Genomic DNA, 14550 nt, shown 5'->3' with positions numbered 1-14550 from the left:
GACATGGTGGTCATGCTGCCCAAGTCAGGTACACGGACCAGGGTCTACGCAGTCCCCAGCCCCCAGCGCCCTTCCCCGCTAGGTTGGCAGGCCCTCGCCCTCCTGCCCGCAGCCCCTCCTTCCCCACAACACACACTGCAGAAGAGGTTTCAGGCAGCTGGGAAGGGAGAGTCTTTCAGAGGGTGGGGCTGTTTGGGGGCCCGGGGCCCCCAGGGGTTAGGGGCCGCAGGAGGCCCTGGGCAGTCCCGGCCAGCCCAGCCTCACCGCTGTCTTCCTTCCCATAGACACATGCTTCTCTGGGGACAAAGAGGCTCCCTGACTCCTCGGGAGACCCACCGTGGCCCTTCCCAGGTAGGAGGGAGATGGGGTACGTCCTCTGTCCTGTTGTCCGGCACCTGTCCGGGCAGCTCCTGGCCACCCCTCTGTCTGCCTGTCACCCTGCCTCCTGCTCTGCACGTGCGGACCCCACCCCTCACTCCCCCCTGCCCCCTGTTCGGCCTGGCCGTCCACTCTTGTGATTCAGGCCTCAGCTCACACGTTACCTCCTCCAGGAAGCTTCCTCTGCCTTCCTACGGCTGCCATAACAAATCACCACACACTGGTGGCCTCAAAGGACAGAAATGTATCCCCTCCGCCGTTCTGAGGCCACAGGTCCAAAGTCAAGGAGGCGGCAGGCCTGGCCCCTTCTGGAGGCTCCAGGGGAGAACCTGGCCTCTCCCGGCGTCTGGTGGTGCCGGAGGTCCTTGGCGTCCCTTGGCTTGTAGACCCGTCCCTGCCACCTCCGCCTCGGCTGTCACATGGCCGCCCTCCCTCTCTGTGTCTGTGTTCAAATTTCCCTCTTCTTATGAGGACACCTGTCATGGGATGCGGGGCCCGCCCTCAACCCAGGACGGTCTCGTCTCGGTCCTTAACCGATCACATCTGCAAAGACCCAGACTCCAAGTAAGGTCCCGTTCTGAGGTCCTGGGTGGACGTGAATCTGGGGGGACGCTGTCCGGTGTGCTGTGTGTCCCCACAGTGTGTGGCTCCCTCCCTGGGGTGCTGGGCCTGGGATCTCAGTCTCTCCGGGAGAGTCTCATGAGGTGGGCGCTGCCCGCCATCTTCTCGTTCACTGCCGTCACGGGGCTGGGTCCCAGGAGCCCTTGGGACACGGACGCGGGTGGACTCTTGGGGACACCCTCCCCCAAAGGGGTCACCAGGAACCCGTGCCGCCCCTTACCAAGTTCGTAGTGCAAAACTTGGGAACCTACGTTAGACGATAGGTGACAGGTGAGACGTGACAGTCCTGCAGCGTGGGAGGCCACCCTGCGGCCGCCCTGGCAGAGGAGGGTGGTGGGGGGTGCTTCTTCCTCAGCCTGCGTGCCCGTCGTCCCGCTCTCCCTGGCCGTCCTGGCTATGCACCCAGGGGGGCGTTCGGGCTGTTTCAACTCCCCGTGGTTCTGCAGTATGCCTGCCCAGCCTCCCGGCTTTGCCCCTACCACGGGTGCAGCTGTTTCAGGCGGGAGGAGAGGAGGGAGGGAATTGTGCCAAATCACGCACCTTCTGGAAGGCTCTGCCTTTGGAGCGTGGGAGCCCCATCTTCCTGCTGCGTGCCATACCCTGACTTTCAAGGTAAAGTGCCCCAAGTGGGCCACTCCGGTGCTGAGTATGGGGTGTCGTCGCGGCTTAGTGGCCGTTCTGGGGCTTTCTTGCCACGCCAGCCCCTTATCTCCTGACAGCGAGCAAGTGAGGCTCCGGGAGTGTGGCAGGTGCCCAGGCCACGGCAAGGTGCTGGACTCGGCCTGGGGCCTCCGGAGCAGCAGCGGTGGCATTGGCTTGCCCTGGCCGGGCAGGCGACGTGTGACGGGGGCCGCGAGAGGGGCCCGAGTGTTTGCTGAGTGACTGGGTGCACGCGGTGACGGTGCCTTTCCTGTCCCTGCAGGGTGAGCTGGGGCAGCCGGCCTTGTCGTCCTGAGCTGTCTGGACCCACCCCCCAGGCCCCCCTGCCTTTGGGTGGCTGCCTCCTGGCCATCTCTGGGCCTCCCTCTTCTGCTCAATAAACGTATTCTGCAGTCTAGCGGGTCCTCACCTCTTTGCAGAGGCCCCTGGGGAGGGCGCAGTGAGCCCCGTCTTGACCCAGAACTCCTGGGGAAACTGAGGCAGGGAGGCGGGCGTGCAGGAGCCACTGGCCACTGGGCACCTCCTGGCTTGAGGGGACAGGAGGCTCCAGCCCGTCTGGCACCTGTGAGGGGCTGCACCGTAGGCGGTCAGCGTCTAACGCCACTGGCCTGGCCCCCGCGCGTTCACGGCGCCTGTAGCCGGGGCTCCGCGGTGCACGCACACCCCCGGAGGCACAGCGCCCTCCTGCCGCTGGGGTGACCTTGACCTTGGGCGTGTCATACAAACCTCAGTAAGGCCTGGGGACGGGTCACGGTCATGGCTGGTGCCCTCGGGGCCCTCGCCGCTGGCCGGGCCCAGATGCTCCACAGTGGATCCCCGGACACACGGTGAGCTTGTTTCGCTCCTTGTTTGGGAAACTGAGGCACAGAGAGCTCGGTGACTTACCTGGCAAGGAGCCAGGCTGAGGTTCGGGCCCCGGGGTCGGGCTCCAGGGCCTGGGCTCCACGCTGAGCCTCCACGAGACGTAGGGGGCAGGAGAGGCCTCCCTGGGGCCCTGGCCGCTGCCGTCCCCCCGCCCTAGAGCTGCATCCAATGAACACACTTCAAAGGGGTGGGGGCGGGGGCGGGGCAGGAAGGTAGTGGCGGTCCTGCTTCGTGGCTCACGGGCTGGAACTGGAGGCCATCAGCCACATCAGATGAGGGACATCCGTCCTAGCCCTGCTCCTGCTTATCCACAGACGGTGTCCCCCACGCTTCCTGTCCTCCCTCTCCTGCCTGGCCGAGCACGTCCTGGGGGGGCCTCTCCTGTTAGTCTGGGCCGGGAGCAGCCCGGGGCTCGGATCGGCCGGTCCTCGGCCTCCTCGGGGCCCCGCCGCCCCCGCTGTGTCGATGCCCCCCACCCCCCTCCCGGTCTCAGGCGCGCCGGCCAGCCCTGGGCCGCCCCGTCCTAGCTTGACCTTTCCACACCTGCCTGACCCTAAACTGACAGCCTCTGTGGGAGGGCAGTGTCCGGGGTCCAAGGTGGCCGGTCCCCCTGGTGGGTGGGACCTCCCCTTCGGCTGACCAAGCCTGGGGCCATCCCAGGGTGGGCTTTTCTGGCCCCGAAGCTGGGAAGGATCCCTCCTACCGGTCAAGAACCAGGATGCAGCCTCAGACCCCTCCTGGCCACGTGGCACTGTCCCTCTGCTTTGTCGCCAGTACACGTGGGGAAACCGAGGCAGCGCAACTTGCCCCGAGTCACACAGCTGGTGGGGCCGGGGCTGCTGTTCATGAAACCATCAACTGGGATAAACTGAAGTTGGGGGGGTCCAGATGGGGAGGAGGTGGGGCCGGGTCCCACCACCCTGGCTCGTGTCCTGGTCAGCGTCAGCAAGACAGGGCCGCTCTCGGGCCGGCCTTCTGGGCTCCGGGTCTTACCTGGCTGTGCACCGAGGCCTGAGTGAGTCCGGTGGGGGATGGGCGCGGGGCCTGGCCTGGTTCCTGTCACGGTGGCAGAGGACACAGGCCATAGGAAGGTGTCTGCAGAGGTCCCTGAGCCTCGCCCCCCCCCCCCCGAATCTCCCATGAGTCCTCCCCCTCACCGGGGCTCTGTGCCTCCTCCCTGGAGACCTCCGCAGGGAGAGGGACCCTTCATTCATTTCCCCACCTGGAGGGCAGGGCCCCCATCGGCTCGGTGCTGCGCTGGCCGTATGTACCCGGCCGTCACGACGTTTTCTCACTGTCCCAAGGCTGATCTGAAAGAGCCAGAAAGAGAAAGCTGTTCTGAGCCCGTGGGGCCTGGGCCCGGCATGCCCCTCGGGCTTGGGGCTGTGGTCCCGAGCCGCCCCATGGGGGTGGGGGGGCGTCCTCCCTCCTCCTCTCGGGGACCCCAGGCGGGCCCACCGTGGGGCCGTGGGTGTCACCGGGCCTGGACCGTGCTCCAGGTGCGTGGTGTCCCCGGGAGCTTGCGCAACACCCTCCCGATATAAACCCAGGTGCTGGGGCAGCAGAGGCTCCGTGAGCGGCGATGGACGCGGGGCTGCTGAGTGTCATCCTGGGCACTGTCCTAGTGCGGGTGGAGACGGCCACGCAGGACCTCAATCTACACGAGGTGGCTCTTCTGTCTTACGTGGACAGGTCGGGCAGGGAGGGGCCTGCGTGTCCGCTCCGCCGGCCCCGCCTCCGTCCCTCCAGCCCCCAGCCGGTGCCGCAGCAGCCACCCCGGGGGCCCCGGGGCCCACCCAGGTTGCTGAGGGCACGAGCCTCTCCTGGAGACGGGGTGTGCGAGCAAGGACCCAGGGACTGGCAGGGCCAGAACCCTCCCTGAGCGTTTCCTGTGGGCAGGCCGGCTGGCCCTGCGGGGTCTCCAGGGACCGGGGCTCGGTGTGGTCACCTCCTGCTCCCGGATCGGTGGGGTCGCCCCCACCCTCCATGGCGCCACACCCCGTGGCGCCCGGAAGAGGCTTTCCCAGCGTGGGGCCTTTGGTTCCCGTCTAGATGCTTCTTCGCCAGTCTGTGTTGGCTGCTGAGTCAGGAGCGCACCAGAAGGCACAGAGAGGACAGACGTTGGGGACACGGATTCTTTTCTCTTGCAAAACGATCAGTTTCTGAGTTTCAGATGGAAGTTCTGGGCTCCGGGCGGGTGTCCGAAGGCAGAAGTCCCCTCCCCCAGCTGTGCCCTTCCTGCGGGGGGCGGTTGCTGGCTGCCCCTTCCTGTCTTTGGGCTCCAGTCACCGCTGCCCCTGGCGTCCTGGCCCCAAGGACAGGGCATCGCCGTCTGATGGGCCGGAGGGGCTTGTCAGGAGGGTGGTGACCGTCGCTTTGCCACAAGGGCTTGTTGACCTTTCAGACCTGCCCAGGTGGTGTGGGCCTGCTCCCTGACCCTGACCCTGACCCTGCCCGGGTGGTGTGGGCCTGCTCCCTGACCCTGACCCTGACCCTGCCCGGGTGGTGTGGGCCTGCTCCCTGACCCTGACCCTGACCCTGCCCGGGTGGTGTGGGCCTGCTCCCTGACCCTGACCCTGACCCTGCCCGGGTGGTGTGGGCCTGCTCCCTGACCCTGACCCTGACCCTGCCCGGGTGGTGTGGGCCTGCTCCCTGACCCTGACCCTGACCCTGCCCGGGTGGTGTGGGCTCTGCTCCCTTGGACGGGGGCTCCGGCTTCTCTGTCTAGATTGTAGGATTTTGGCGAGAAGCTGGTGTGGCCTCCAGCCAAAACCTGGCGCTAAAGACCCCAAAGAGGCTGGAGGCCTTGTTCCTGACCTTGAGTGGAGATGAGCTGACGGGGAAGGCTACGTATGACAGGTGAGGGGCCCCAGGGGGGTTCCCGGGAGCTCCGGCAGGAACAGGCACGTGAGGCCAGCCCCAGGCTGCAGCGGCTGTAGCTGCGGGAGCTGGACGGTGTCCCTTTGGTGGACCGGTCCCCGCTGTGTCCAAAACACCAGACCTTGACCCGCTTCCCCAGCCCCGCACCCCCAGGCTCCCACAGCTGCCACAAGTCAATCTGCTCCTAGATCTGAAGATAAGCGTAGAGTTTTGAAAAAACCCCATTAACTGAAAAGAGAGAAAACAGTGCTAGGGCTCCTGGGGGTCACAGACCCAGGGGGGCAGAGGCTGGCAGGGCCCCGGCTCTGCCCCTCCACCACCCTCAGCCTGCCCCAGGCTCTCCTGGGTATGGATCTGCTGCTGGAGCCCTTTCAGAAGACGCGTTCCCCTCTCCGCACCCCTGTGATGGGCCCGGCAGAAAGAACGCAGGCTGGCCTTTCTCTAACGGGCCCTTTGCTCCCTTCCAGCTCAGGAAGTTGTGAGACAGAAAACATAGTGGGCTCAGAAATAGATGTTTTGGGGAGATCCTGCTTTTCCTGGTAAGAACTGCTGCCCTGTTGTCAGTTACCACCCCCTGGCCCTGCACGCCAGCTCTCCTCGGCCTTGCCGTTTCCTGCGCTGTTCCTCATGCTGTTCCATGCGCTCCTCCTCATGCCCCAGACTCTCCCATTCTCTCAGCACAAACTGGGCCATCGTTCAAGGGCTGGGTCCCCCCGGCCCCCTGCCTGGTATTGCTGGAGGGTCTGGTGCTGGGCGGGGACAGGATGGAGTCAGACCCTGCCCAACGCGGTGCACGCGGGCTCTCCTCCCCCCGCCCCCCAGGCCACAGGGAGACCCACGGACAGACACGGACTACGAGCAGGACGCCATTCGGAGGGTGTCCCTGCACTGGCAGGGCCAGGATTTCCACGTGCTCAAATACTTTAGTAAGCGCACCCCGCGGTGGGGGCTGGCCTCGCTCCCGCGTCCCGGGGACGGCCCAGCCCAGCCCCCTGGTGTCCCCACAGCTCGGAGCCTCGAGGACGAGTACGGACCAGGCTTCTGGAGGTTCCGGGAGTTGACAGCTGATGTAGGGCTGTACCTGGTGGCCCGGCACGGTGAGCCCCAGGCCTTCCGGGCGGGGGTTGGGCTGGGGACCCCGAGGGTGGGGTCCGGGGGCCAGTCCCACAGCACCTCACGCTCCCCTGTCCCGCAGGGAGGTGTGCCAAGCTCCTGAAGGAGGTGAGCCTCGCCCCCCGCTGCGCCGAGCCCCCAGGCTGAGTCTCCCGGCCCGACAGGGGCCCTGGGTCACTCTGGATCCACGCTGCCAGATGGGGACCCTGGAGGCCGGGGGGCTGACGACAGGGCTGGGAGAGGGAAGGGGAGAGGCGGAGCCCGTACGTCCCACCCGGGTGGGGACACAGACCCCGTGTCTCAGGTTCCCACTGTGCTGGCCCATCCCCTGCCTGAGCCCCGAGAGGTGGGGACTATCCCCCTGCTTTGCAGGTAGAGAAACTGAGGCCCAGGGAGGCTGCTCACAGTCATGCAGCTAAGACACGGGCTCCCACCTGTGGCCCCAACCACTGCCCTGAGGCCCTGCCCTTCTGTGTCTCAGGAGCTGATCTAGAGGATCCCCTGACCCCAGGCCAGCATGGTCCGAGCCCCCGCCCGCCTGGCCTGACCTGGCCCCAGGAGGCGGCTCGCACCCGCTCCGAATAAACCCCATGCCAAGCCCACTGCCCTGAGTGTCTTTCTTGGGGAGGCGGGCCCGGGGGGTGACAGGTGGGTGCAGTGGGTGTGTGTCCCATGACTTCCCTGAAGCAGCAGCAAAGCTAAGTGTTGGGTGTTCTTTGTTCACCGTGAACGGTGGCGCGTGTGAACCACTCAGGTCCCGTCCCTGGCTGGACCTTTGCCCAGACAGGGCTGGGCTGGGGGGCCGCCTCTGGGCAGGCTGGCTCCCCGTCTGTCCTGTGTTTCCTTCCCTGTGGGGCCCGGGGCCCGCACAGCTCAGACGCAGGGTGACAGCCCCCGGAACCTCCCCCCTTCCCGCCCTGAGGGTCTCACCCGGCCCTGCCCTGCTCGGGGCCCACGAGCCAGGCTGCCCGGGTACGTGGGCCCCGTAACCATCCTCCCACCACCGTCCCGCTCCCAGAGAGCCTGAGCGGCCCCGAGCCGGGCATCCTTGAGCTGAGCTGCTGGTTAAGTCCCTCGGGCACCACGCTGCATTTCTGCCTACATTCTCCCATGGCTCCCTCTTGCCCCAAAGTCAGATCCCACAGGTATGCAGTCCAAAGTCCTCCAGTCAAGGCCGCTCTTCTGTCCACCCGCTGTCTTCCTCCCACCCTCCCCTGCGTGGTCAGCTCAGCCCTTTCAGTGTCCGGGTCCCCTCATGCACGCTGTCACCCCGTGTCCTACACTGACTGATCGCCCCACTTCCTTTCCACCAGCGGGGGCTGAGACCACAGGGCAGACAGGGTGTCCTGGTCAGGGCAGAGAAAGTGGGGAAGGTCTCAGCCCAGGATGACCAAGGCTCACAGGGAGCAGCTGCCTCACGGGTGAGGCCGAGCGGTGCTGGGGGGCTGGTGGGGACCGGCCCAGCCCCAGCAGAAACTGCCCCCGCTCAGGCGTCCAGCGCCCTCCCCCACGGCCTGCCCGGAGGGAGGCCGGCCCGAGGCGGGGGCCTGCCCGGGACCTGCGGGACCGAATCCCGAGCCACGCTCCCGACAGACCCACGTTGCTCGAAGCTGCCCCTGACAGGTTAGAGGGGACAACTGGGACTTTCCACGCATCTGTCCGCCCGAAGCTCGCGGTGCTAGGTGGTCCGCGTGCCGGTGGGCTCACCGGCTCGGGCAGCCGCCCACAAGCTCCACGGGCCTGGAGGGGGGGCGGCGGGGCTCGGGGGAGCAATGCGGCACCACGAGTTTATGTCTCACACATCTGGAAGTTGGAAGCCCGAGACCCGGGTGCTGATGGGTTGGTCTCTGCTGAGAGCCCTCTTCCGGCCTGGAGCCCGTGGGCTTCCGGCTGTGCCCTCGCCAGGCCCCTGCCCCACACACCCCGGAGAGACCTCTGTGTCTTGCCTCCCTCCTCTCAGAAGGGCGCCAGTCCTACCCTCACGACCTCCCTCCACCCCGTCACCCCCTCAGAGGCCCCGTCTCCAGGCACAGCCACAGTGAGGATTAAGGCTTAAACAGTTGCATTTCTGGGGGCACGATTCAGTCCCTAACGAAAGCCAGCGGGATTCAGAGGCTGACTCTGGGCCCAGGGCCTCCGCACTGCGTCCTAAGTGCACGCGCTGCTGGACGTACGAGGAAACAGAGAAGGACGGGCTGAGCTGCACACAACGAACAGGAGCGCTGCTAAATGTGACCCGGGGGCGCCTGGGCGGCTCGGTTGGTTGAGCATCTGACCGGCTCAGGTCATGATCTCACCGTTCGTGAGTTCGAGCCCCGCGTCGGGCTCTGTGCTGACAGCTCGGAGCCTGGAGCCTGCTTCGGGGTCTGTGTCTCCCTCTCTCTCTCTGCCCCTCCCCTGTTCACGCTCTGTCTTTCATTAAAAAAAAAATAAAAACAAAAGTGAGCCGGAGAAGATCCGTGGGCGGAGCGAGAAGACAGGTGGAGAGCGGCCTGGTACGGACACAAAGGGACGAAAGGAAGGCAGGCTCAAGGGGCTAACTCGCCGACGAGACGGCAGAATTAAACAGCTGGCTAACGAACCCAGAACGAGCGAGCCAACGGGGCCGGGGGGCAGCGCGACGGAGGCCATCAGGAGAGTCAGGCGGGGACGCCAGCGCCGCGTGGCACAGCAGCGGAGACGAAAGCTTGCCCGGACGGGCGTAGCGGACCGCAGGGGACACGAGCCAGTGGCCGTGAGCCCGGGACACGCTGGCACAGACTGTCCAAGCTGAGGAGCAGAGAATGACCGCCAGCGGCCGGGGTCGGGCGTGTGAAGTACTCCCAGGAAGAGAAGGGAGCGAAAATTGGGCAGAAAAAGGTTTGAAGAAATAGAGGCGAAGCCATGCCCACTTGGCTGAACACGTCCCGGGCGCAGGGAAGCCAGAGCAGGATGAAAGAAACCACCCCCAGGGACATCGTGCTCAAGTGGACGCAGCGGCTTGGGGACGACGTTCACGGAGGCGCAGAGGAAAGGCGCTGCGCAGAGGAAAGGCGCTTCGCAGCCAGAGGCCGTGACAGCTGGCTTCTCGTGGCACGGGACGCAGGCACATCTCTGAAACCAACTCGGAGTTCTGGGAAAGAAAGCTATGCTGTTTAAGTGTATTTTTAAAATTTATGTATTTATTCTTGGGGTGGGGGGCACGAGCAGGGGAGGGGCGGAAAGAGAGGGAGGGAGAGAACCCCAAGCTGACTCAGCGCAGAGCCCGACGTGGGGCGCAAACCCACGAACGGTGACATGATGACCTGAGCCGAAATCACGGGTCGGATGCTTAGCCGACTGAGCCTCCGGGGGCCCCAATAAAGCTACGCTTCGAGAAATCAACGTGGAGGGAATTTGTCCCTCGTTTACCTGCAGTACAATAAATTACTGCTAGCGTGTTCCTCAGGCAGAGGGAAATTACAGGCGACGCCCCCCGAGGTCCGCGGGGAGGACGGTGGCGCAGGGGATGCCGGGAGAGCGCGCTCAGCGGAGACAGAGGGTCAGTGACCTCCCGTGATCGCAAGACTCCGCTTCTCCGCCACGTGTTTCTTGCCTGTCAGTACGGACCCAGGAACGCTCCCTTCTTTCCTCTAGAGGCTCAAACCCGTCCAGATCTGTCCAGTGGGGGCTCCTCCCGGACAGCCGCTGAGTCATTTTGACACACTTCCCTGATTCCTCAAACACGTGTTTACTGGAAACCCTCCGAGTCCTTTCCTGTTGTCCGTGACCCCACCCTGGAGTGATCCCCCCACAGAGCCGGCTCCTTCTTGCAGAGAACGGTGTTGAGAAAGCAAGATCCGAGAGCCAGGTGCCCCCCGCTCCCTCCTCATTGGGCTGGCATGGGCTTGGCCTCGGCAGAGAGATGTCCCCCGCTTTCCAACCCTGAGAAGACCGCCACCCTCTGACGCATCCCAGAGCGCACAGAAAGCCGTTTCGGGCTCGCTCCCCCAAACTGCCGCGAAGGACGAGCCTCAGAAAATCCAGAACTCAGGGTTTGTTTGGGGTTCCTTTACTCTTTAGCCTGAGAATATACAGAAAAAATCAGGGCTGATTCCGCTGACCCCGTTCGGGTGTTATGTCATTCGTCTATTATACAGTTTGATTCCTTTTTAAAATTTTTAAATGTTCGTTTATTTTTGACAGAGAGAGACAGATGGAGTGCGAGATGGGGAGGGGCAGAGAGAGAGAGGGAGACACGGAATCTGCAGCCAGCTCCGGGATCCGAGCCATCAGCGCAGAGCCCCATGCGGGGCTCGAACCCACGAACCACGAGATCATGACCTGAGCCGAAGTCGGACGCTCAACTGACGGAGCCTCCCAGGCGCCCCTGTGCAGTTGAATCCCACTCGTTTGCTTTTGATGTAACGGGTTACCCAGGTCCCAAAGTCAAAGCGACACCAAGGAGGCATGCAGGGGGAGGGGGGTCTAACTTCCTCCCCGGCCCTACCTACCCTACCTGCCCCTGGGGGGGACCGCACTCCTTAGACTCTGATTTCTCTGTTCTGGGTTTCTTCTGGCAGAAGGAGGCAGACACACACGTTCTGAGTCTCACCCGCCCGCTTCGCGTGCCCTTTGGAACTTTGTTCTCTCACTTGACGGTACACCCGCGTGTCACGTCACCCGACACCAGTTCACGGAGCCTTCCCACTGCGTGCGTCGCCGCGTAGGGCTCCGCTGCGGGCACACCGTCTTTGCGCCAACCAAGCTCCCGTGCGTGGCCATTTAGGTGGCTTCCAACGGCTTTCCGTTAGAAACGGTGCTTCGGTGAGTGAGCACCGCGCACATCCATTTTTTGTGTCCTGGCAGGTGATTCTTTAGGGTAAGTTCCTGAGTGGGGTTCTAGAACAGAAGATAAATGGGTTTTGTTAGATGTCGCCACGTTTCCCTGTATAGGAATCGTACCCTTTTGTGGTCTGAAGAGCCAAACGTGGCACGCTCGGGGCCCCACGGCCTGGCCAGGGAGCGTGTGGTGGGGCCAAGCTCTTCGACTTTTCGCCGGGTGATAGGTGATAAACAGTTATCGGTGTTGTTTTAATTTGCACGTCTCCCATGGTGAATGAGAATGGAGACCGTCTCCATTCACCGGGGCTGCCCTTACGAAGGACCACAGCCCTAAACGTCAGAGGTGGATTCTGTCCCAGCTCTGGAGGCTGGAGTTTGGAACCCAGATGGCTGGGTTGTGTCCTCCTGAGGCCTCTCTCACGGCCATCTCCTTCCCGTGTCCCCACACGGTCTCCCCTGTGTGGTGTCTGTGTCTTAATCTCTTCTCATAAGGACCCCAGTTACATTTAACCTGTATGACCTCGTTTTGATTTAATCCCTCGTCAAAGGCTCCATCTCTAAATAGTGCTGCATGCTGAGGTGTTGGGGTCAGGACTTAAGCAGAGAAATTTGGGGGGGGGGCCACAATTCATAGCAAACATCTTTTTGTATGTTTAGGCATCGCTTTAATTTTTTTTGCATGAATTATCTGGTTATGTCATTTGTCCATTTTTCTGATGAGTTTTTGGCCCTTTTTTCTTCAATTTTTAACTATTTTTGAGAGAGAGAAAGAATGAGTGGGGGAGTGGCAGAGAGAGAGAGAGAGAGGGAGAGAGAGAGTCCCAAGCAGGGTCCACACTGCCAGTGCAGAGCCCAGTGTGGGGCTTGAACTCAGGAACTGTGAGATCCTGACCTGAGCTGAAGTCGGACACTTAACTGACTGAGCCACTCAGGTGCCCTTTTTCTTTAATTTTTAAAAGTTCCTTATAGAGCATGGCTATTAGCCCTTGCATGTGATATATGTTGGACATACTTTCTCCAGATCTGTCATTCATCTTTTGACTTTGTTTGTGGCTTATTTTTGCTATAAAAAAGTTTAAAAAATACAGACGGGTTATTTATCAATACTTTTTTTTAAAAATTACATCTGGATTTTGATGCAAGTTAGTGTGGCCTATGGGTTTGTAATGGCTTGATTTGCCTCAGCTGCACGGCGTTTCCCAGAATTCCCAGAAGGCGACAGCCTTACAGGGCTTATGGAATGAGCTTCCACAGAGACATGGGGTCAAACTCCTGCCCTAAATCCCTTATTTGTGAATTCATATGCCTCCTGGTGGTTCTGCTTTCAGGAGTGAACTGAGGCAATTAGAAAGCCTTTTCCTACATCCATGTAATAGGGAAATTCACCAATGATTTCATTCATTACTCGTGTGGTTCTATTTCCACATTTAGTGTCAGATCTCTGATCCATTTGGTGTTTACTCTCGCGCATGAGGCGAATATGTTTCATTTTAATCTTCTTCCAGATGGATATTCAGTTGCCCTGACAGCATTTATTTACAAAAACCGATTTTTTCCTGGGATTTGAGACATCTCCTTTGCAGCACAACGTGTCCAATCTGGCTCAGGAGACCCTACTGTATAATATTTGTGCCCTAAATCTGCATTCCGTAAGATCATTTCGGGCTACCCAGATGTCTTTTCATCTCTACCATGTTTTATGGTTTCCAGCTACATTACGAGAATTTAAAGAACACGGCGTAACGTCAAATGTGGCTCTTATCTTTTTTTTTTTTTTAAATTTTTTTTTTCAACTTTTTTTTTTTTTTTTTTATTTTTTTATTTTTGGGACAGAGAGAGACAGAGCATGAACGGGGGAGGGGCAGAGAGAGAGGGAGACACAGAATCGGAAACAGGCTCCAGGCTCTGAGCCATCAGCCCAGAGCCCGACGCGGGGCTCGAACTCACGGACCGCGAGATCATGACCTGGCTGAAGTCGGACGCTTAACCGACTGCGCCACCCAGGCGCCCCAAATGTGGCTCTTATCTTAAGCCAGGTGTTCGTAGCTGTTCTCACAATCTGTGTGGTTCCAACGTGTGTGTCGGCCCCCAGCATTCCTGTCGGCATCCTGACCCCCAACATGATGGCGCTGGGAGGTGGGCTTTTGGAAGGTGACAAGGCCATGGGGGTGGAGTGCCCATGAGGGGAATCGGCACAGCCGGAGCCCCCCACGTCCCCCCGCCGTGAGGACACCGAGACGCCCTTGTCCATCCTGCAGGCACAGCTGACTGGAACACCCGGCGTCCAGAACTGGGAGAAATCAGTGTCTGTTGCCCGTAAGCCGCCCGGTGTGCGCTTTTGTGATGCCAGCCCCGGGGCACTAAGGGAGGCCGCCTGGGGTCCCAATGCAGGAAGCGTCCGTGGGGCTTCTGTTACCTCTTTCTTCTGCTGTGTTTCTCTCCGTTCACCTTAGTCTCCCCGAATGTTTTGTCAGGAATCTCTATGTGAAAAAACAGCAAATAGGATTACTCTGAAGAGTAGGGTGATATTTTTGTCCTTGTGAATCATCTCCAGCTGCGAGGCGTCGGAGACGCTGGCAGTCAGGGGCCATCCTAATCCACGTTCGAGGCCCGACGCTCCCCGGGCTCCGGGGCAGTGGGAGCTTAGCTGCACGTTTGTGCCGGGGCTGGCTGGTTTACCTGTGTCCAACTTCCCCACGGGGCTCACCAAGGGCCGGGTGGTGGCTCATCAGGGGTCAGTCCTTAGACCTGGCAAGACACGTGGCTTTATCTTTCCTTCACCTTCCGCATCTCGCTTGTTTTTGTGTTGTTAGAACCCTTGGAAGCCGACTGGCAAAGCCATTGGAAATGTAGTCTGCCCATTCCACCCCCACCCCCCGGGAAGGATCCTGCCGGCCGCCTCCCCTTGGATTTCGGGGGCTCAGGCAGGTCCCGCCAAGCCCTCTGCCCTCTGCTCCCAGGTAGGGGCTCAGATGACCCAGAGGTGAGAAACCCAGGCCCACAGAGAACTCTCACGGAAACTTGGGGGATGTGAAGCTCCTGGCCCGGGTCATGGAGTACAGAGGTGGGGGGCAGCAGGCCAAGCCCGGCCGGAGAGTGGGCGAGTCCAGACAGGTGCAGCGGAGGGGCAGAAGGAACAGGACATTCCGGGCTGGCTGCTGACTGTGTGTGAGGGCAGGAGGCCAAGGCCAGGAGAGCAGAGTAATGGGTGGGCCAGGGGGGAGTGGGAGC

General features: G+C 61.7%; 1 protein-coding gene and 1 long non-coding RNA gene across 2 annotated transcripts; both read left to right on the top strand.

The window, feature by feature from the left end:
* Positions 1–2056, top strand: LOC115499760. Its single transcript, XR_003964286.1, has 3 exons — positions 1–28; positions 285–351; positions 1922–2056. It is a non-coding gene; the product is annotated as an uncharacterized LOC115499760 (long non-coding RNA).
* Positions 2057–4105: 2049 nt separating this feature from the next.
* Positions 4106–7082, top strand: LCN8 (lipocalin 8). The gene is made up of 7 exons (XM_030292874.1): positions 4106–4189; positions 5252–5382; positions 5871–5942; positions 6226–6329; positions 6411–6500; positions 6599–6624; positions 6998–7082. The coding sequence occupies exons 1-7, from the start codon at positions 4106–4108 to the stop codon at positions 7007–7009; spliced, it is 519 nt and encodes a 172-aa protein (XP_030148734.1). The 3' UTR covers positions 7010–7082.
* Positions 7083–14550: the final 7468 nt, after the last annotated feature.

Source organism: Lynx canadensis, chromosome D4 (genome assembly GCF_007474595.2).
Source record: "Lynx canadensis isolate LIC74 chromosome D4, mLynCan4.pri.v2, whole genome shotgun sequence".
Classification (NCBI taxonomy): domain Eukaryota; kingdom Metazoa; phylum Chordata; class Mammalia; order Carnivora; family Felidae; genus Lynx; species Lynx canadensis.
Note: the sequence above shows the minus strand (reverse complement) of the source record. Positions and strands in the feature narration are given on the sequence as shown.

Bases quoted from the DNA above. Each gene is read 5' to 3' on its own strand.
- LCN8 (XM_030292874.1), top strand. From the start codon at position 4,106: ATGGACGCGGGGCTGCTGAGTGTCATCCTGGGCACTGTCCTAGTGCGG. The intron at 6,330-6,410 runs GTAAGCGCACCC...GTGTCCCCACAG, and splicing joins CCACGTGCTCAAATACTTTA to CTCGGAGCCTCGAGGACGAG. The intron at 6,501-6,598 runs GTGAGCCCCAGG...CCTGTCCCGCAG, and splicing joins GTACCTGGTGGCCCGGCACG to GGAGGTGTGCCAAGCTCCTG.